General features: G+C 33.8%; 2 protein-coding genes across 2 annotated transcripts; one reads left to right on the plus strand and one right to left on the minus strand.

Moving 5' to 3' along the window:
• Positions 1-6,963: 6,963 nt before the first annotated feature.
• Positions 6,964-13,762, minus strand: LOC123536431 (metalloproteinase inhibitor 2-like). The gene is made up of 6 exons (XM_045319619.2): positions 13,618-13,762; positions 12,583-12,698; positions 9,628-9,716; positions 8,325-8,421; positions 7,873-7,983; positions 6,964-7,358 (listed from the first exon to the last, which is right to left on the minus strand). The coding sequence occupies exons 2-6, from the start codon at positions 12,686-12,688 to the stop codon at positions 7,327-7,329; spliced, it is 435 nt and encodes a 144-aa protein (XP_045175554.2). The 5' UTR covers positions 12,689-12,698; positions 13,618-13,762; the 3' UTR covers positions 6,964-7,326.
• A 3,610-nt stretch (positions 13,763-17,372) lies between these two features.
• On the plus strand, positions 17,373-23,977 carry LOC123536235 (metal cation symporter ZIP14-like). The gene is made up of 6 exons (XM_045319225.2): positions 17,373-17,812; positions 19,142-19,322; positions 19,720-19,889; positions 21,386-21,514; positions 22,902-23,081; positions 23,620-23,977. Exons 1-6 carry the CDS (start codon positions 17,525-17,527, stop codon positions 23,929-23,931), a joined length of 1,260 nt encoding a protein of 419 aa, XP_045175160.2. The 5' UTR covers positions 17,373-17,524; the 3' UTR covers positions 23,932-23,977.
• The last annotated feature ends 48 nt before the right edge of the window (positions 23,978-24,025 follow it).

The following is a 24,025-nucleotide window of genomic DNA, read 5'->3' on the forward strand; positions in this document are numbered from 1 at the left end:
TTATATCAGGAACTGCCATTTATTTAAACTGCAAAGGGGAATTTATTTTTATGTTTTTGATAACAAATATATTTAGACTGTTGAATATCTATAATAGCTGAATTTGTTCTAGCGTTTTCGTGCTCTTGAAGAGCGCCAACACGCCAGTACGAGAAATCAGCGCCCCTTTGTGACAAACACCGTATTCTTCGTTTCGTCGCGCTAATTTGTTGTCTTAGAGTGTTGGCGCGTTTGAATGGCGCCAGAACGAAATGGCAGAAATCAGCCACCATGCATACCATTCAATAGTAATTTTGAGAGACAATAACGTGTACATTTATTGTCATTTATTATTACAGCTCACAAAAGCAACAATTGTATCTTCTTTCGTTAACATTATGACAAACTGTCAATAATGACTGTCACGATCTTGCGTGAAAGGTGAAAGAATGCCAATACAAATAGACTTTTTAAAGAACAGAATGCAACCACACAATATAATAGCAGATTCATTTTGATTTAGTCTGTTCAGAGTGGTATTTAATGTAACACCATTCACGCACTCTAGTTCACAAAGCTACTAAGTCCTCCTAGTGAGTAAAGATAGTGAAACCTTCAATTAACCTCAATACGTTGTGCAAGAAAAGAGGTCGAAAAAAAAAATGAAAAAGCGGTTAACGTATATTTATGGAGCCGACAGTGGCGTCTGAGCTGACATAAATCCTAAGATCGCTGCAGCACCGACTACAACTTATAGTTAAGTCTTCAACATGGCAACTGAGTGTCCTCGGGCGTGGGGAGGGAGGTATTGGGAATATATATCTATAATAGTCAACTGAAGTGACTGGTATCTAATAAGGTATGTAGTCATTGGGAACTTTATCAACAAAAGTGTTATGTAAAATGGAGCCTACTCTAAAAGGTTCTCCAGTTCAGTTCAGTCTGTATGTAAGTAAATGTGCCCATGGTCATAGTGTTGTTAACAGTCACAAATCGTTAACTCAAACAATCCGACGTTATGTTTAAAACATCTCTGAAGTAATACCATAGACACGCACGTAATCATAATACATCTACCTCGAATTTAAGTGTGCTATTTACACTTATTGGGACGGCGGACGTTCTAACGTTACGTAAAAAACGCTTGATTTCATCAATGTAGGGAGCGACTCGCGGGACATTCTTCAGATCTTATCAGATGACAGACGGTATTCGGTCGGAGAGATAAGTTTTTTGTTTACCATGGACTCACAGTATAATTTGACTCTTGTAAAGAATATGTTTAAGCACTTTCCGCTTGAGCAGAAATGGGTCATATTAATAAAATCTGTAAAAGGACCCCTTGGAAGCAGAATATGCAACCAAGAATAATAATAATAGCAGACTCGGTTTGATTGAGTCTGTTCATGAGAGGTAATGTAATGTGCAACACCTCCCACGCGCCCTAGCACCGGCTTAAGCGGAACTCTATTACACATATGTTGAATGAATTCCATGATCCCAAAGGACCAGAAAATCTAACAAGCCGGTGTATTAATGCGCCAATGAGGAGTACAATTTAGCTCCTTCACAGTGTATCTAAAGCACCGTTTGCAACATGAACGTACCAAATAAATTAATTTAAAGGGAATTGAAACACAGCTGTTACAAATAGTTTCTGCAAGGACAACGCTTTCAGTGGGGGAAACTTCCCAATCGGGAAATCGGGACTTCCCCTTTTTTGTTACTATATTAAGACATTTTTTCCCGTTCGGGAAACAAAATCACAGTTTTTTATAGGGTCAGAAAAACTGATCAGTGCATAAGGATTTTCAAGTTACAGAAATATTGATGGTACCATTGTACAGAAGAAATGTAGTTCTAAAATTCTACCGTTCAGAATTTGTTTTAATGATTTTGTTATCTTTTTATTGTCTTCGAAAGTTGGCACTTCTACTTAGAGTTAGTGCAAAATATGCATTTCCCGAATTAGAAATGCAATTTCCCGTTTGGGAAAGGTAAATGGCTTCCTAAAGTGCTGGATATAATTTTGCTTAAAAAAACCTGTAACCCATTTCATTTATTCTGTCTGAAATATTAGCAATGCCGGAAGTATTGGAATACGGAGAAACGTATACAAGTGAAATATACAAAGTCGTTGATGCCATTGTATAGAATTTGCAAAGATGAACAATACTCAACAACAGCAGCATAGAAACACAAACAGAGTCTTGGTATCATGGGCAAATATAAGTAATAGCGATATAACTATTGATATAAAGATCACTGTCATATCAGAATTACATACATTGCAAATGCTGTGATCAAGTTGTATAGTTGCAGCTTATATACAATTTACCATAACTTTTCAGATCCGAACTGCTGTTCTTTAAATAACTGACTGATTTTATAATAGAGTTTCCTTTTCAAATGATGTAGAAATGTAAATTTTACCTTAAAGCCATTAGTACGGGTCTATTGCCATCATACTGAGTATGTTTTTCTAATGTAAGAAGTGAAATCATTATTTGCATTTTGAGAACTTATAGACCAGTCATTCATTTTGTATGAACAATGAAACATAGCATACAAAAGCCATTGACATTTCAGTCTGTTTGTGCATTGTTTATTAACCTGTTTTAAACTAGAGCACTCTGAGGTAAAAACCTAAGCAAAAAAATCCTATCAAAGTTGAAAAATAGACATAATTTTGTAAAAAACGCAAAATTTACAAAACCTGTACAGTGAGCAAGTGTGCGAAGTTCCAATCCATTTCAATCAGTGGTTATGGAGATACAAACTTACAAAGGACTAGAACTGTGTCCATAGAAAACAGATGCCCCACATACTGTCTGTATAGCAAAAACTTTTGAAGTGCCATAACTGCAGTAAAACATTCACTTTACGGACATCTGCACATCAAATTTGTTCATCTGTGAACGTTTGATGCAAATCAGGCTAATAGCATGGAAGAGGTTGTACACACAAGACTTTTCTCTACATTCCATAGAGTAAAAAAAAAAACATCAAAGGGCTATAACTGCAGTAAAAATAGCCGCGGAAAAACAATTCTTCCTTTATGGATATCTGCACATCTAGCTTGTTCATCTGTGAAAGTATGAAGCAAAATAGCAAATCAGGCTTGTTGTGTGAGAGGAGTTGGACACACAACATTTCGGGACGTACGGTCTGACTGACGGACATACATACGGACACTGTCACAGCAGCAACATTATATGTCCTCTACATAAATGTGTGGGGGTATAGAAAATGTAGATCGTACTACTATTGTTAGCTGAAATAAGAAGTTTGTTTTCTTTATGACTGTTTTTGCTATATATTATCTTCTTGAGAAAAACAAACCATAATTTACTAGGGTCTGCTCGTATTTTCTCAAAACTTTTTACTGATTGATTCTTTTTCAAATCTGTTTTCTTTATCCAAGATATTTTTTTTTAAAAAGTAATGTTAATTTATGACTACTAGGTGTTGATATCTGCGATGAAAAATCATTCAGGTTTGATCAAATCAATATAAAAAAATGTCTTGTAAGCGAATAAAAGGGCTTTGGGACCACAGAAATATAGAATATAACATAATAAAATTATGCTCTGATAAAAATAACATTTTAATGGGATTGTTTTAGTATTGGGTAAAATATTTAAGGTATTTCGTTCCAGTTGATGATGTCTAAAAATATTAAACCTTTTTATACCTAGACCTCTATCTGCTCTGGAAGCTGTTTCCCCGTTGGAAAATCAGAAGCAAAATCTGTAATAGATGACTCTAAAATACTATCCTCCATGTACAAAGATGTGTATTTGTTAAGGCAGCTCAACTTGAAAGTATATAAATGGAAGCGGAGTAAAGCTATTATTGTCTTTTTAGGGGGCGTTACTTCAGATATTGGCACTAAGCCTTGTTTACTTAACAAATGCATTGCAATTGAACATATTTACAGTTTATGTAACTCTTACTTAGTAGCAACTTTGTCTTTTATTTGGAACCTAATTCAGTATGGAGCTGCACAGAGTAAATCTGTCATATATCTGAACGCAAAATTAGGTCCTTCTCTCAGTTATCCAACAACTGTCTCAGAACACTTAACGTCATTACATTTCCTAAATGTTGACTGTATGATAGCTTTTGATAATAATTAAGTAATGGGAAAATCTGACAAGAAGTTGAATGCTTCATGGAGACATGTTACTTATATTATAAACAGTATATATGACATCAACTATGGGGAGTTATATAAAAGTTCGGACAATATTGTAAAAAAAAATGTTTATGAAGAGCAAATGCAGACACACAGTCATGTCACTGGTGTTAGTGATTGCATCGATCAATCGTTTTACAGATTTTATCAAACTGACAAAATTTTGCAACCAAAAAGATAACACATTTTATATGCTTTACCTTTGGACTGCAGCTCATATGATTCAGTTAGACTTGTACTTTATCGTAGAAATGGTTTAGACGTTGGTGTTGAAAGATATATTATGTCACAAGAAACCAAAATAGAATCGGCATTGGGTATTTCTCGGTATTGTGTGACAGTTTACCGTATGTGCAGATAAGCTTATACATGACAAAATGTAGCGACTCCATTCGTGGTACTGCAGGTTTTAAACAGCACAGCTTAAAGGGACGACACAAAATATATCTTTGAATTTGATTGGGTTGTTACACCTTTAGGTCACTTTGAAATGAACATGATTCTTTAACTAAACTTTGAACCCTGTTTAAAAAGTCTTGCTGTTTTGATTATGTGTAGGTAAAAAAAATGCTTTAAATTGTGCTAAACTCTGTCGATATAATCGCAAATCTTGGCAGATGCTGACAATATTTCCTTTTGGATCATTACCATATGTCAGGGAGGCCATTAAGAACAATAACGTCCCTTTTGCAGAGGGATACATACATTGATATAAAAGGTGAAAAAATCCAAATCAGTTGTATATGCATGAGCAAGTGTTAAGTATGGAACCTAAAGATCATTATAAAACCTGTATGGATACAAAAATGAATTAGTTTGAAAATGAAATTTTATATGGAGACAGTTTTTAAGGAAGAAAGGTTATGAGATTAATTTGATTCTGGTTTCATATCTCATAACTTTTACCAACTTTGCAACAGTTAATCACCAAGTTTTCTTTGACAATGAAATATCAGGTAATACGGCAGAGGTCCTGTGTATGTAACATCCACTGAAAGACTAACTGAAGAAAGCAATAATCAGTCAAAGGAAGCAATTTACAAATTAATTGAGAGTTGTTTGTACAGGCTAAAGAATGAATGAAGATATGCAACAGTATTATACAGAGAATACACGCCTTGAGTTTTGTGTAAATGTTTTGTTTCCAGAATTTCAATAAAAATAGTTATTATTACTCGCTTTTGTTTAAAGACCCACCACAACCTAGTGACCTACTTTTTTCACTCTCGAAAACTTTGTGAAAATCTTTCTTAAAATACAGGTAATATACCGCTATACTACAAGTTCTCAGCTGGACAATTAAGGCCTTTCCTTAATAAATGTGTTTTGACAACTTCATCTGCAAAGTTCTTCAGTCTATCTGTTTTCAGCATAGTTTCAAATATATAGTTAAATAATTATAATACAACGTAAAAACAAAATGTGATTTATATATAACTTAATACACTGATTTCTGTACATATTGCTACAGTCATTAAATGAAATGTTAAAACATTAAACACATCCTCTTGGCCTAAAATCTGTCACTGTCAATTCTTTACTAGATACTTGTCATTAAAATTTCTCATTTTCTTCATGCAAAGCATGTATAATTACCATCATGGAAACACAAAAGAATACAGTCATTTTGTGGTGCCTCTTTAAACATTTCCTGAATGGGAAATCAAGAGTTAAACAGTAAACTGCTGCATTTCCCAATTGGGAAATTGCATTTCTAATTCGGGAAATGCAGGCTTTGAGCAAGGATTGAGCAAATATGCTTATTTCGGATGACAAATAAAAAATAACAAGACCGTTTAAAGATATTCTGAACGGTAGAATTTTAGAACAACATTTCTCATGTACATTGATATTATCATTATCTCTGTAACTTGAATATCCTTATGCACTGATTAATTTTTCTGACCCTATTAAAAAACAGCAGTTTTGTTTCCCGAACGGGCAAAAATGTCTCAATATAGTAACAAAAAAGGGGAAGTCCCGATTTCCCGATCGGGAAGTTTCCCGCACTGGCTTTTGGACTACAAAATGATAATACGAGTATTATACAGTTGAACTTCAATGGCTCGAACTCGGATCTTTCGAACACCCGGGATCGCTCGAACTCTTCTCCTGGTCCCGAATTTATTCCTTCTTTATTCTATATTGTTCTACCTCGGATCGCTCGAACTTCGAAAATTCGAACTCTCGAACTCATTTGGTGGTCCCCTGGGCTTAATTACAGTGAAAATTACACCTATTCAGTCGAACAGACAATTTGTCGCCGGAATGGCTTGTGTTTACAAAGTTGTTCACACCTCTGCCTGACATTCGCCAAGCTTCCCCTTTAACCGGCGCGTGCGTAATTTTCACACGCTTATGTAATTAGCGTCGGTATACGACAAACAAATTAAATAAAGTGACTTTCGTTCTCTGCAATTCTTCAATGGGTTTTGGTTTATACGAATAGAATCATTTAAAATAATTTAGCAATGACTGTCTTTATTTTTTCTGCATAAGAACGGGAGATCCGATGTCAACTTTCATACTGCTTTAGCATGGCTGAACAACTTAGAAAAGGACCCGGAAACGGGGGCATATCTAAGTCGGCTACTTGAAAGCAATATAATTATTTGATAATATTTGTACTGGACTATGATTAATAAAGGTTTGCTTTTCATTTGATGTTCTCTTCACTAAATTCTTATAATCATATCAGTGTTATATATGTGTTGTTTTTTTTTGTATCTATGTCATGTTTGAAAATAAATAATAAAGCATATTTCAGCGTTCGTTTTTTATTCATGTACTTATATTAAATTATTTAGGATTTATATACAAAACAAATTGACATAGACGGAACATTGGAGGAGTTATGAAAATGTTTTACCAATTCATAGCTCATAACGCAGTTGTAATGTATACTTGTCAACAGTACTAAAATTATAATAAATATACAAAAAGCTTAAAAGGTGAATACAATTCAACGCTTTAATAGGTTTTTTTTTCTCGGCTACCTTTTCAGTGTAAAGTACAGACTGAATGGGTTTCTCTCTCATAGTCTAATTTATAAAATGAAATAAAATAGGTCCCCTCTACACATTGCAAAATGAGGGAAGAAATGGTGTAGGGCAGTGTCCAACTGTATCAAATCGCGTAAAACTGACCACCTATGTTGACATCCGATTAGGAAAGTAGATCCCTGAAAAAGATTCAAAGTCGTAACAAATTCGGTTTATGTTTCAGACTGAAACAGGGAGTGGGTGGGGTGGGTCAGGTGATTTAATTATACTTATTATACAATGGTAGATTGTATCTGTACAGAAAATCCTTTAATTTGATAAGCCACCCATTTTACAACCAAACGCAAAGTTTTTTACATATTATAAAATCATTATGTAATTATTTTTGTATAATAGAACTGCCTCGGCTTGAAACGAAATGGCAATGGAAAATCGTAATTATATCATGCTTTAAGTCAAACTTCTTCATGAAGGACTGTGATATATTGTAAAATCATTTAATTTTGAAGACATGATTTTGTAGACAAAACGGCTATTCCGTGAAGATATGAATCCGTGGATTTCATCATATGAAGATAAAAAGAAAAGGAGTTTTTTATGTTCCTTGGAATTAAATTTCGCCGACACAAACACATAATTTACGAAAATTACTCCCCCACGAATATTCATTATTTTACAGTATCTGATACTAACCATTACAATTCGGCGGTCTGTAAAATCTTTTAGGGTTCCTGTCAAACCGCTGTTGTATGTCACACAGTCCAGTTTTCATTCTTCTTGCTCCGTCGATCGTTCGGTAATACCCTGTTTAATGATTCAGAAAAAAGTATTCATTTTTTTGTGAAGCTGGTATTCTTAGAAATGCAAATGTGTCTTTTTTGATAAAATGATATGACAGAGTAAAGACATATTTTTTAAACTTGCAATACCATCAAAATTAAACCTTCACATTTTATTGAATATAACTTGTGATTTGCTAATTTTGATATAAGTGTTTGAAGATATAAAATAGTATACAATCTATTTCTGGATTTATCAGTTTAATGAAATTTGTGAAAGAGAAAAAATAAAGACACATACAAATATATCTTTAATGAAAGCCATATCGCGAGAACGAAACCCTCTTACTCGGTAACAACACAAACCTGTCAGGATATAGTAATATCCTCGTTGTAAGATAACACCACAAGCAGCACTGTTTGTTGCAGTGAATATCTGGCGTTTGTCCACACTTCCATACACCTGTACAAACAACACATGGAATGAGATATACAGCATTTTAAAAACATTGAGGGAGAAGGTATTATTTCAGGCACGGGAGGGCACCTGTTGGATCTACCGAACTTCCGTTAGTCAGCTGGATGGTCTCCTCGGGAGAATCTATACCCCAAACGAAGTTTCGAACCCAATACCCCGAAGGGCAAGTCGAAGTAATCGATCAAAACCATTTGGCCACGGAGCACCTCCCATCCCCTTTTCCTGAGATTCTCAAATGTTATATTTGAATTATGAATAATAAATGTTTTATTTTTGTATTATACGGTAGAGACATTAATACGTATATTTTTTTCACGTGAACGGATGTACGTCCAATCAAAATAATATGTAGTATGAAAAATAACCCAAAAAATGTTATAATTTTTCAGACATAAAACAACAGACACGTACGACGTTGTAAGGGTACAACTGGTAAAAAACAGAAAAGAAACAACTGAAAAGACACATGTAAAAACAAACAACTGCGGGTTTTCAACATATTAAACTGTCTCCTTCTTTGTGTTTTGCATCAAAAGTCTTGTTACTTCTGTAACTGTTGAAATTTACAAACGAAAGGCGACACACATGTCTATGTATAAATGAGCCGCACCATTGAGAAAACCAACATAATGCGTTTGCGGCCAGCATGGATCCAGACCAGCTTGCGTATCCATTTCAGCATTTATCGGCCGCTACCCTAGCTCATGCAATAACAAATAAAAGTTATCTTCCGTCTCAATTGAAATATGCCGAAATCGAAGACGGATAAATCACATGGAAATTGCCGATTCTCAATACGGTCCATTACCTTTAATCAAAATATGTTATTCAGGGAAACTGTACTAAGAAAAAGAAAGTCTGCGATACATAACCAACAAGTAAGTCTGTATTATAAAACATTACATTCGACCTGAAATGCAGTGCTTTATTTACATCTGATTGTTATACCAGTTTGAATATATAGAACGACCATGTTCATAAAATTTGGAATCTCAATGTTTATAAGCAGAACTAAATTGATGATTTCAAATCCACATTATGACATGGAAAAGAAGGTCGAAAATTAAAGTCAGAGATGTCTATAACTTGTCATGAATATAACAGATTTTAACGTTTTTCTACACAATGGTGTTTCTCAACTTAACACCGTTATTTAGCAATATGGAACAGATTAATGAATAATTTACTTACATTCGATCTATATGTAGCTTCGAGTTTAATTCTGTAGATTCTATTCATACCACTAACACGTCCATTGTTTAGCACCTTCACAAGAACCGCTGCAAAATATTTAACATTGAACATCTTACTTGTTCTGTTAAAAATTTCAAATTTATCGATCAGCATAACAGTTAGCCATATATAAAATATACAAGAATAAGACACGAAACGTATAGGCATAGTACATAGTCAATTAACAAAATGTATGCGACGTATGATAATATACAAATTATGAGCTGTACATAAAACAATTTAAGACAATCTTATAATAAGACTCAAAACTATATTAGTGGTTGTAGTGCCAAATTGCTTAAAAAGGTAAACAACAGAATGTGCACCAATTAAATAAACAGATACTTTTAATGCGGAACGTTTCAACAATGAAATAATAACATAAGACTTAATGCAATTCACAGAGTCAGTGGCTACATGACAAATAGACAAAAAAAAAAAAAACAACAAAAAAACTACAAATATCGAGGTAAATACAAACAAATATAGAAACACACTTTGGCACCGTCCTGACACGGTATATGGCAAAGCCACCACTGGGGGATTTGAACGGGTTAACTTCACTCTAATTCCTATCATGTTTCACTGCATCAAGACTGTGAAAATAATTATTTATCCCCACGAAGTGAACCTCTACGAAATGGTAACGAACATTCTCGTGTAAGAATATATTCATAAATGAAAAGAGAACCGTTTGATACATCCAGACATGTACTCATGACAATGACTTTGAAATTGTTTGAGCAAAACAACAAGAATTTTCCGACGAAACATAACAGTGCAACTCAACCCAAGCGAGCATTGAGAACTGAACCACCTATTATAGAGTCCATAACCGTGGAATCAAGTAAAGCCTTCAGCTGCAAAAGAGCTTAACATCACACAGGCGACGTGTTGTCTCAGAATAGATAGACCGTAACCTCTTATAATAAATAGAAAATATTTCTCAAATAAGACAGACCATAACCTCTTTTAATGAAATATTTTAATAATAAGTGTTAGTTTCTCAAAATAGACGGACCATAACCTCTTCTAATTAAATCTTTTATAGATGTAAATGTTTATCAAAATAGACGGACCATAACCTCTTCTAATTAAATCTTTTATAGATGTAAATGTTTCTCAAAATAGACAGATCATAACCTGTTCTAATGAAATCTTTTATAGATGTAATTCTAACACGATCCGCAGCAATTGCTATATAAACATATAGCGAATTCGCCTATACATGAATCTACGATAAAATATGGTTGGCTGTTACATTTCACCCCCCCCCCCCCTCCCCTATGATTGTAACATAAGAGATTCTACTTCAGTTCCATTACATACGAATTATTTCAGGGCCAAACGGTTGAAAACGGCATTTCAAAAAACATAAATATAATAAAAAGTCATACTAACTTATGTGTAGGTCCGTAAAACACGCTCTGATCTCTACGAGCGAATTCAATTAGCTTAATTATGATTCAGCGGTGACGTCATAATGATGTGACGTCATATAAAAGTTAATCTCGTCACTCGTAACACAGGGTCAACTCGCCTATTTTGATGATTCTGTTCATAATTAGTTTGCGAGCTGTTAGATTACTAATTTATAAATACTTCTCGAAATTCTGATAAAAAAGAAACAAATATATATACGTTCCATTGGCTATGCAACACTTTCTAACCATAGGGGTTAAATTGTAACAGCATATGACCCGAATGACGTATTACGCTGAAAATGTAGTACTGTAAAATGCGAATTATTTGCGTTGTTAGAATCGAAATAATAAATATGTTCCAATAATTTTATCAATTGATAAAACATAGGCAGTCGTTTGGATGCGAATAATTAAATCACTCGTGCTGCGCACTCGTGATTTAATTATTACGCATCCAAACTCCTGCCCATATTTTATTAACTGATAAAATATAGGAACAGATTTATTATTTCCTAAATGTTTCTCAAAATAGGCGAACCATAACCTCTTCTAATGAAATCTTTTATAGATGTAAATGTTTCTCAAAATAGGCGAACCATAACCTCTTTTAATGAAATCTTTTATAGATGTAAATGTTTCTCAAAATAGACGGACCATAACCTCTTCTAATGAAATCTTTTATAGATGTAAATGTTTCTCAAAATAGACGGACAATAACCTCTTCTAATGAAATCTTTTATAGATGTAAATGTTTCTCAAAATAGGCGGACCATAACCACTTTTGATGAAATCTTACAACGTTTGCATAAAAGTGTTGGCTTTATGTCGTTATTTGTTTAGATTACACTAATAAACAAAATATTTCCTCAACAGCAGTGAGGATAAGCATTACAACGAGAAATCATAAGCTCTCTGTCAGATGTGATTTTCTTTCTTTCATTGATTCAGAAGCTGGTATAAATTTTAGTCCGTCAGTATCAATTTTCAGTTTTTGTAACAGATTGTTTAATCACACTGCAAAGCTTGGCAATACGGGCATGTATCCTTCGTGTCGATCAAGACTTGGAAGCGATCATTTTAGATGTGTACATATGACGTAATATAAATTAAACACAAGCTTTCGCGTTCTTTCAGCATATGCTTTTGCAGTAACAAACCTTTTTCTTACTAAAAGATTAAAGCGCTAAATATTATACTTATTTTGTTGCAATACCGAAATAGAACGGATTAAAAGTTAGAAGTATTTTTTCATATTTCTTTTTTTAAAGTTAACTGAATACCCAGAGAATGCAGGTACTACAAAACAAAGGCAGAATCAAAGCCAGAGTTTGTTACTCTCAGGCCTCTCTAACACAGGCTCCATTGTCATAAAGGAACAGAAAATATAACAACACTGAGTACATATTCAAATTCCAAGTACTACTTAAATAATTAAAGCATAAAAGTAACGTATTGCGATTTCAAAAGTGTGTCATTTTGCAATACATACCAAAATCAGCTTTGCAATACTTTTCATGTACCGATGTATCAATACATGAACATGCACTGGACAGTCCTGTAATTGTTAATAGAACAAAAAGTATCAACAGCTGCATTCTTGGTTATCTGAAAAGAGAATATTTTAATTTTTCTTTAAAATAGAGGATATTACATGAGTGTCTTTTCATATTGAATTTATTAAACGAGTTGAATAAAATAATAAAATGCGAGGCTCTGCCGAGAATTTTATTAATTTTATTCAACGAGTTTAATAAATTCAATGTGGAATGTCACTTGTTAGCCTTTCTTGTTGAAACATTAAAAATTCGACTTTCTTTTACTATATAAACAAGTCAGTTTGACCAACGTCTCCTATACTATAAATGACGTCGACGTCAAAGCTTTATTACACTAGTGTATTATCATTTTTATTTAATGGCTTTATTAAACTCCCGCGACGTCAAACATGTGATAAAGCAAATTATTCAATCAAACTAGCAAAATAATAGCATTCCGTTTAATAAAGTTTGTTAATGAGAGGTAATGAAATGTGCCCCGCCCTACATCCGGCTCAAGCGTACCTCTGTTATGCAAAAGCAGTAAACGGATCCAAAAGTACGAGATCTTAGATGAAGTACGGGGTGGCTGAAATGATTTTTAAGGTAAAATAATAGAAGTGGAAACACAAGGTCGCCCTACATGACTGAAATGAAAATGTAGTAGACCCGGTTTGATTAAACTTCTTCATGGATAAAACTTGTTTACACTCGAAATATCCAGTATAAGTGATTCCCGGTAAGATAAATTGTTAACACGTTGAGAAGAAATCACGAAGAGAAAAGAAACAGCCTATGAAAATGAGATATACATTTCGAGTAAAATTTTGATTCATCACAACATTGCCTAGTTATTAAAAGTAAAACTGTCTAATAAATAGGGATATAAGGAAAACAATGAGCTATTTGTTTTCGAGAAAAGAAACAACAACAATTCAGTACCATTTAATTGGAAAACTTTAGACTTATTAATAAAATAATGAACTTACCTTTAGTCAGCTTCAGCAAGGCAAATATAATTTTATCTCGAGAGAAGGTGATTTTGAAATGCGTCTCGCTTTTCTTTTAAGCGTTTTCCACTCGACTGAAACGGGACTTTCATTTGTTTAAAACAACGGGAAGTACAAAATTGTTTACGTCAATACGATTTTAAAAAAATACACACATAAAAAACTAGAGTAATTACAGGATATAGGACAGAGGTTGAACTTAAAATGTTTGCTTTGTTGTGGTTTTCATGTTTTCTGTCAGACAGGATATTAATTTTTGTTTCTTTGTTATGTTTCATGTAGTAGTCTCATCAAGCCTTTCTGTTATCTTGGTGTAGACCCACTAGAGATACAATGCATCTCTACAGGTATTTTGTCCGGTTATATAGATTCTATTTCTTGAGATAACGAATATCATCATAAAGTTTTATACCTGTTAAATTTATAATCAGTGAAATCTGGTGCAGTTTATAAAAAAAATAATCAAAATATATCTAAGCCTATTTTGGGTAAAAAACTGAAAATTCTGTGATGTTTAAGGACACCTTGCTCCGGACTTCAGAATTGCAATTCAATGAAATACAGATGACTAATGTAAATATTAGGATCATATCTTTATTCAGATGCACGGAATGATTTTCAAAAAGGATGTCCAGGATTTAATGGTAGAGGATTGTTTACAAGACATTAACGGCAACATCACTAACGACGAATTGAAACGAATACATTAATTACGTAAATTTGTCTCATTTAAAACATAATTAGATTACTAATAATAGAGTAAAACAACTGTACAACCGGATCTAGAGATGGACTCTGATTGTTATGATTATATTTACATCTGTAATGTTGTGGTTTTCCGCAATATTATCTTTGTTTGTTTATAAAATATTCCTTTTTGTTTTGTTACAGGTATATTATATCTTACGAGATAGTTTCATATAGGGCACAGGTAGTTGCCTCATTTTCATATTTATATCACGCTGTATCTAAATATATGAGCCGCGCCATGAGAAAACCAGCATAGTGCGTTTGCGACCAGCATGGATCCAAACCAGCCTGCGCGTCAGGATCCATGTTGTTCGCTTTCAAAGCCTATTTCAATTAGAGAAACCATTAGCGACCAGCATGGATCCTGACCAGACTGCGCGGATGTGCAGGCTGGTCTGGATCCATGCTGGTCGCAAATGAATGCATTATAATGTTGGTTTTCTCATGGCGCGGTTCATATATCATCCATCTAAAATATATGATAAGAGATAATTTTATTAATTTTCCTAAACTAGAAAGGGATATAGCCTGGGATCAATTATATTTTATAATCAATTAGATTTGCTAGAACGTTTACTCAATGAACGTAATCAATATGATTATAATCAACAAAACAGCTTACCCGCCACTCGTTATTTTGCCAATATCTTAAAAATTACGGAAAGTTGTTTTAACTCTCTCAGAACAATAAATTCTTATAACATATCTTAAGTTCAACAAATTCAAACATGTTACAGATTTTACTACTTTAACTCATTATTGAAAAGTCACAAAAATACAGTAAAATGTTTAGAATGTACAAAGTAGCAAACAATGTTATAAGGGGAGAAAATGGCAACAAAAACAAAATAAATCTCGACATTGTCGTTTGTTATTGAAAGAGCATTTCATGTTTGGGTGAAATATAACCATTTTCTAGCATTATATTCACTCGTTGTCTAATGTTTTTGTGACATTTTAAAAACGGGGCATAATAGTAAAACGAATAGAATTACATCTTTGTGCGATTTGATATTTTTGAAATTAAGATACTTTATTAAAACATGTTGGTCTAATAGTTAGCATAATTGCAAAGAAGTAATTTCAGTATTTTTTATGATATTGGTAAAATAACAAATGGCGTGTTAGCCGTTTATCATATTGCCGAAAACATCCTTCTAGCACATGACGATCGCTATCATAAACTTCGAGAATATTTAACTATATTTTAATGTCTGAATTCAGATTTTGCTTTAAAATTTTATAGAATTCTGAATAAACAGGAAAAATCAACAACAACACGTGTAGCGTTTGTTCATAGATAATTATTAACTTCCAACGTTTCGGCGTTAAGCCTTCATCAGGGAAGAATAACATTAAAAACAACGGACGTGACGTCGTTAAACAACGTCGCGTAAAAAGGCGGTAAAATGTATACAAAGTTTAGATCTACATTATTTACAATGTTAAATGAATTCAAAATAACGTTTCTTTAAACGAATTTAACAAACATACCGAGTAAATTGTCGGATAGTGTTTATACATAATTTCCTATACTTATTTATATAAAAAACAGAAATAGGAAAAAACAACAATATACTCGGCATTACATATCTATATATATAGATCAATACAAGTAGTTAATTGGTCAATTAATATCAAATAAAACTTTAGAATTTAAACTATCTGGATAGAGCGTTTTCAGTTTATGTATCCACACTGTTTCTTTGCAGAGACGATCAATGTCATTTCTTACAACATCAATAGGCATAAAAGAAAAGTCCTTTAAGCAATGATCTCGTAAATTGAAATGTGATGCAACCATTGAGGAAAAAGTAGGGTCAGTAAAACTATTAATATCAAATCGGTGACTGTTCATGCGTTTTGATACAGGTTGCTTAGTTTGTCCCACATACTGTATGTCACATTTTTTGCAAGTAATCAAATAAATTACACATCTAGTTTTACAGTTTACGTTATGATGTAAACTGTATGCTTGACCAGTCATTTGACAGGTAAATTCTGAACCTGTTTTTTTTTTTTTATAGAATTCTGAAGACACTTCTGCAACAAGGCTGCCGAGATGTGTTTTGTGAAGGCCGCGTTCTAGGAACGTGACTTTAACTTTTGGAGCTTTTTCCTTGTTTTTTACAATATGATGGAAATGTTATATGAGCCGCACCATGAGAAAACCAACATAGTGCATTTGCGACTATTTTTGTTAAGATTTTGTATAACTTTTTTTGACAATAAATGGTAATTAAAGAGTGCATGCTGTAAATATTGAAGTTGTGTGACTTTAATAATGTTACCGATAGCCTATCGATACTTAATTGGTCTGATCAGTATAGTTCTTCGTGTTGTGTCTCAGTGGTCAACAAAGCTCATTGGTGATTCAAGAAGAGATTGCAACAACAAAACAACACAGTCAGATTTTATATCAAATATGTTCCTTTATTGGATGATAGAATAAATCAGCGCGAGTCTCTTTCTCTACGTATGTACAAGCTTTAAAAATATAAACAGTCTGATAAAATATGAGCAGTTCCAAGTTCTAAAGTAAAGCACATCCGACGCGAATTGGTGGCTTGAAATAACGTATTAACCTTACAGGTGTCTAGCAAACAGTGCGCCCAACAATACTGTGGCAAGGGTTTTTTTTATAAGATGTATGTGACCTTTAACAGTCTAGACATGAGGACATAGTTATTATTAGCCTCACCTTTACTTGACCGTCTCGGTACACCAAATACCATCTTGATCATGTTGACTTAACACGTAAGTGGGAACATGTTTGACCTGGTCAATCAGCCCTAAGGTATTTCACGTATAAATTAAATTATACAAATATATATGAAGGACATAGAGTTGAAATTAGGCTTAGACCTTATATCGTTATAATAACACAAAAACATTATATTTAGAAGTTTTGTTGAGTATAAAACAACACACATTAACGTTCATCCTAAAAAATGTGCAATTCTTGATTTGCATACGTAGTCCGTAAATGGTATGAATATTGTCACGTTCACAACAGATGCTTTATGTGTGGTGTGCAGTTTATATATCTAAAACAGAACGTTAATTGGGAAAGAATAGTTACTTGTTTAATTACTCGAGGAATAAGAATAGACATTTTGTTATCTAAACATTGAATATGTTAATGAAATTCTCATGTGTACTTTTGGCTTTGATTCTAATTGAAAATAATTTTGCTTTAGCACGCGGTCAGTTGTATTCCTATAATGAAGTAAGATATACTTTTATGACATCACTAATCAAACAGTTAGGAGATGGATCTAACATCACTGTTAGGGAAATTGAAGGATTTTATTCCATGAACGATTTGTTATGGGACAGGCTTTACAGAAAACCAGTGTTAGACTGTTTGGCAAATATGTCATCTGGAAGTCCTCAAGAGCAAGAAAGTTGTCTTCTGGACAGGGTAAAATATATATTATTGATTTATTATCTGGACGACAAATATATGTATGGACCGTTCGGAACGACAAATACATGTATTGGCTGTTCAGAACGAACAAATATATGTATGGGCCGTTCTGAACGACAAATATATGTATGGGCCATTCTGAACGACAAACATATGTATAGGCCATTCTGAACGACAAAGATATGTATAGGCCGTTCTGAACGACAAACATATGTATAGGCCGTTCTGAACGACAAACATATGTATAGGCCGTTCAGAACGACAAACATATGTATAGGCCGTTCAGAACGACAAATATATGTACAGGCCGTTCAGAACGACAAATATATGTATGGGCTTTTCCATGACAAAAATCTGTATTTGTGACAAATAATCAAATATGAGCCGTGCCATGAGAAAACCAACATAGTGGGTTTGCGACCAGCATGGATCCAGACCAGCCTGCGCATCCACGCAGTCTGGTCAGGATCCATGCTGTTCGCTTTCAAAGCCTGTTGGAATTAGAGAAACTGTTAGCGAACAGGATGGATCCTGACCAGACTGCGCGGATGCGCAGGCTAGTCTGGATCCATGCTGGTCGCAAAGCCACTATGTTGGTTTTCCCATGGCACGGCTCATATTAAGATAACAAAATATAAAGAACATTGTTTTACCTTTAAAATCTGAAAATGTCTTCACTACTTCAAGACTTACAATGCTTTTAAGTAAGTCACCGAAGGCATTTAGAGACGTGACGTTAAGAACGTAATGAAAACAGTATGACGGCATTATGCATGGCGTGTATTTTTCATGTCATAAAAACGACAAACTATACATATCACTAACTAAATATCATACATTTGAAAACAGATTAAAATGATTTTACTTAAAAATAACTTAACCATGTATGTTTGGTATTATCATTTCAATTGATTTGTTTTTATAGATATAATAAACTGAAGTTATGAGGAATAATTTTAAGACTGATTATTATGCCGAGAACTTTGGAGTTTGGCTGCTAGTACATACCAGTTATAACAGTTATTTCCCATTTGTTCTGACGCCGTTAAGTCGATCAAATAAACAATGAATTCTACACATTAAATTGACATTCATTCTACATGATTATGGAATCATCCTATAAAATGACATTCGAAGAAACAACATATTCTTAAGTTATCTTTAAATGTTTGAGTTTTGACAACTTCAAAATCCTTCATCTTCCGCACATACATGTAGACAGTGATACATAGAATAGTACATGCATATATGAGCATTTACTGCTGAGTGTGTATATAAGTAATTAAAAATAATTTCATTTCTGTATTTTTCCTATATCTTCAGTGTTTAGACCCTACAGATGTGTACAAGTTATCCGGCCTTTCTAGCAACACAAGTGATAAAGAGGTATCCACCATGTCAATGATATTACTGCACCTTTTAGAAAGCAGAGTGTGTAAACAGAATGTTGACATTCAACAAGGTCGAGCTCAGCAACACGACGAACCACCAACAACAATTGAAAGTTAATATCTTATCTATGTTGTTGAAAGTTAATACTTTTATTCTTGAGTAAAATACGAATGATATTTCCTGTAGAATCTGGTTTGTTCAAGGTTACATAGGCACACCAAAAATGCTGCTGCTGATGATGATGATTATGAAGATGGTGGGAATAAGAAATGATGAAATAATACTAATGATGGTAATGATTATTACCAGAACTAAAACCATTGTGAAAATTACCCAATCTAGACAAGTGATCTATTACTGTTAACGATTGCAGCTTTACGGTTAAAGAGTTCTTATATTTACGTTGTAAAATGAGTTTTAACAATAATTGTTTCAAACGTTTGCTTAAATGCCTTATTTCTGACGAGAGTACACTCTGTAAGTGTAACGAGTTATTATCTATATTGAAGCCTGGGGATACGGAATTCTGTGTACATCCGTCATTGTACTGGCAGCTCTTGGAGGATTCCTTGCTCTCCCATTCGTTCATGGTGTGAACTACAAGAAAGCGTTGATATTTATGGTAGGGCTAGCTGTTGGGACACTTGCTGGTAGTAGTCTGCTCTTCCTTGCACCGGAGGTACTGGTTATCCTGTTGTCTTGTTTTATATTTTAATCAATTTGTTAACCAACCCACATTATTGTTTACCTACGTATCATCTAAAATGCACTTTGTCAACATGCATTAACCTTGACGTTTAACTAAAATAACGGCATACGTTGAATCATTACATAGGTTTATAATGCGTACATTGTATCATGAAATCACTTCAATACGCCTTCGTTGCAAGGTCATTTTTAACAGTGCACATTGTTCACATGCTAAATCGTAAATTACGGTTTGTAATAAAGCTGCATTTTATTGCTAATCTCTGCATTAGATTAGACGTAACGAAACATCTGCCTTACAATTAGATATATTCCCAAGAAGCAGAGATGATTAACACATTCTTGGTGCACATCAACTGGTTCAGTACCGTTTTTTTGTCATTTGACATTTTGTTATGTCATATGTTTTATAAGTTGTTCATTCGGTGAGAATTGCAAAAACAGATTCTTAACGTAGAACGTATAAAAGATTCATTATTCACAACTGAAAATGATTATTGCTATTTCGTGGTATTTTGAGATCATTCAGCCGTTAATTGTTCTTTATAAAACAGATCAGCTTCAGCCAGCGCTAATATAAATGATAGCTGGTGGACATTTTATCACGTTTTATTAACAGAGTCAGTCAAACCGAGCCTGAGGTCTTTTGTTCTTCTTAGGTATTCTTTTAACCTTTAGCCTGCTGGCGGCAAGTGATTCTACCTTTGCGACCAGTGCAGACCAAAATCAGCCCGCACGTCCGTGCACTGTTCGCTATTCAGTCAGTAAATCTTTAGTGAACTCTCCTTTGAATAATAAGTGGTACTGTGCAAACTGAATGATTGACCAATCCATTTTAGAAATTTAACAGGGTAAAGGTTAAGTAATGATGTATAGTTACCATGTCGGTGTTTTGGGGCTGAAGGTAGTGGACCCGTATTTACAATTGGCAGTTTCCTTACATTTACTTGTACGTATTATCATATGTTATTGTCACATTCTTCGGTCATAAGAGAAAATAGCTTTGTCAAAAATCCAGTGAATGCCAAAATCAGAAACGGAGAATATGTAACCGAACGCAAAATGCCGATTGTTATTATGGTTCCAGTGCCTTTAGATAAAATATATTTGAAGATTACACCAAAGTAGCTCTGTAGGCAAAGCTCAAAACCTCTGAAGCGAATGAAATGTCTGCTTTTCTTGCTAATTTGTCAGCCTCTCACCTGTCTAAAGTTCATCATTTTCCACAAGCTCCTTGCGGATAAATTCAGTATATCTACTTGTACAAAATCCTGGATAAAACTGTCATTATTTTCTGTTTGTAACCCGCGAAAACTCGTGCAAATGTAAGCTTGACGTAATAAAAATATTTCTATCTCTTACTATCTCTTATTTTGTTTTAATTTTTAAATAAATGGATATTAATAGCTCATAATAAAGGGTGTAAAATATAAAATGTATGTAGGTTAAGACTTGTTTGCTTTTCAGGCATTGGAACTCACAGACCAAGAGATGAACGAGCATAATTATGTTTGGAAATGTCTTGTAATGGTGACAGCTATATATTCATTCTTCATAATAGAAAGAGTTTTGAAAATGGTCACCGGCTGGAGAGAGGTATAATATTTCCTGTCTTTTTAATGTTGATTCAGTACAAAATATGGGCACTCCACAGGACGCCGAACAAGACAAAAAGGAAATGTTGCAGTCTCGGTTTTATTGAGTCTGTTCATTGACAGCTGTGGGAAAACTGCTACCGTCTACGCCCCCAATCCCCGGGTTGAGCTGAACGCAACATTTTGCACATGTTATAAGTACTGAAATACATTTTAGAGACATCAACAGGTGTGTTCATACGGCGGTGCACATGGAACCCACAATGACTCCATAAAACTGTAAAATCCGCTAATACTTTGCGATTTAATAAGTATTTCGCATCGGGAAGTTGTCTGACATTCTTGTGTTCTGGCCAACGTAATGATTGTTTCAAAGTGATTTTTCTTTGCATTGGTTTATTTTATTTCAAAAGTCATTGAAATTCAAATTTCCGTAATCAATTATTTACAAATACAGAGCATTTTGTTACCATAACGGAGATGTGAAAAACGAGGATGTGGTTTGAGAAATCGAGCGTGACGATTACAATGTACTGATGTATACCTTTGATAAAGTTATGTAATCGTGTTTACTCCTTGTTTACTTAATGTCATCCAATCTGCACGTTTAAGGTTTTGTTAAATGGTGTCTATTTTCAGCACAAAAGGATACTGGAGGTTTTTGTTATACTTAGGTTAATTTATATAATCCATCGCCGAAACACGTTCTGCATCCTGCATTTATATGATAGATACTTACACGTTAAATCGGTTTTTTATTATATTGTTTAGCATTTTCGTAATTAATATTATAAATAAATGAAAACTGTTACTGTCACATTTCGTTTGATTATTTATATATATAGCATCTTCATTTTATGTAGTATGATGAACCTACCGCATTGTTTTCGGAATCGCGGTTTCAGCCTTGTCCAACCAGTTTCCAACAGTTTTCTTGCAGATGCATACTATGCAGTACTCTGAAGATGCGTACCATATTGTACAATTAGAGTATGCTTCAGAGTGCATACAATATTATAATAATACTAGTATTGAGTTTGCTTCATGATGCAGACCATGCCGTACTACGAAAAGATACTTCATGATGTATTCCATATAACACTTATATCGAGTCTTTCATAATGCATACTATATAGAACTTTTATAGAGCATACTAAATAGTATTGTAAGAATGTACTTCATGATGTATATTGTATAGTGCTCTGAAGAGTGTGTTTTTTGATGCTTACTAGGTAATACTCCTAGAATGTGCTTCATGATGGCCACTAAATAATACTCTTAGAACGTCCTTTATGACACATACTATGTAGTACTCATATGAAGTGTGCTTTATGATGCATACTAAATAGTTCTCTTGACATATACTATTACTTTATTATTCGTTATAGCGAAAGAGAAGGAAACCAGTGGAAGAGACGGACAATAGTATATCTTTTATATCATTACCAGTGGATTCGAAAAATAGAGTTCCAAACTATACAGACCTAGATAACACGTCACGCGATTCTGGTATAGATACCGTTGCAGAAACGACAGATAAAGACATTGCAAATAGCACTGGTACAGATGTAAGTTTATAAAATCTGCCCATACCTCTGCAAAATGATTAAACATAGCAGTCTAGAAATTTTACAAGAAGAAATGACTTGAAACAAAGTGATACAGATATTTTCTATATCAATTTAGAATTGTCTTATTTTCATTAGATGTACATATTTTATTTAAATTAGGCAAAAACACAATACATTGTTACAGTATATGATTACGCATTCAGTTCTCATTTTACTAACACACAATCTGAAATAAAAGTTTGTTTCATGCTGCCCGTTCTTTCAGCAAACATCTTATTTTTATATTCATAATCCATGGTTAAGAATACAAGACCTGTATAACAACAGGCAGATTTTGCTAAACACACTAAAGCACACACGGTTCCACTATGTAGATGCTCTACAACAGTGATAAATAGCGACCAAATAGCGATAAACAGCGATTAAAAAGCGATGACACAGATTAAACAGTGATTGAATAGCGATTGAATAGCGTTTTCATATGAATATGTTCTAGTGTGTGGGTTTCAAGCATGTCTCATACGTATTTATTCAGATTAAGACGGAAGTGACGGGTATATGTAACAAAGACCTAACGGAACAGGATGGGAAGCACACTGCGCCAGTAGCTTGGATGATCTTATTTGGCGATGCTGTGCACAACTTTGTAGACGGCGTGTCCATAGGAGCAGCATTTACAGAAAGTGTTTTGGCTGGCGTATCTGTCTCAGTTGCAGTTTTCTGTGAAGAACTGCCGCATGAATTAGGCAAGCTTATTGTACACATAAACCTCATTCAGCCACAAGTAAAACTTTATGTATTTTCTTTTGCTATATCGCAAAACTTTCATAAAAAGGAGAAACACTAATCAGTGTTTGTGATTTGTTAACATATACAACGTATAGATTTACTTGAAACATGATTTTTTTCGTGTATTCTAAGCACATTTCTTCATAGAGCGT

This window comes from Mercenaria mercenaria, chromosome 17 (genome assembly GCF_021730395.1).
Source record: "Mercenaria mercenaria strain notata chromosome 17, MADL_Memer_1, whole genome shotgun sequence".
Lineage (NCBI taxonomy): Eukaryota > Metazoa > Mollusca > Bivalvia > Venerida > Veneridae > Mercenaria > Mercenaria mercenaria.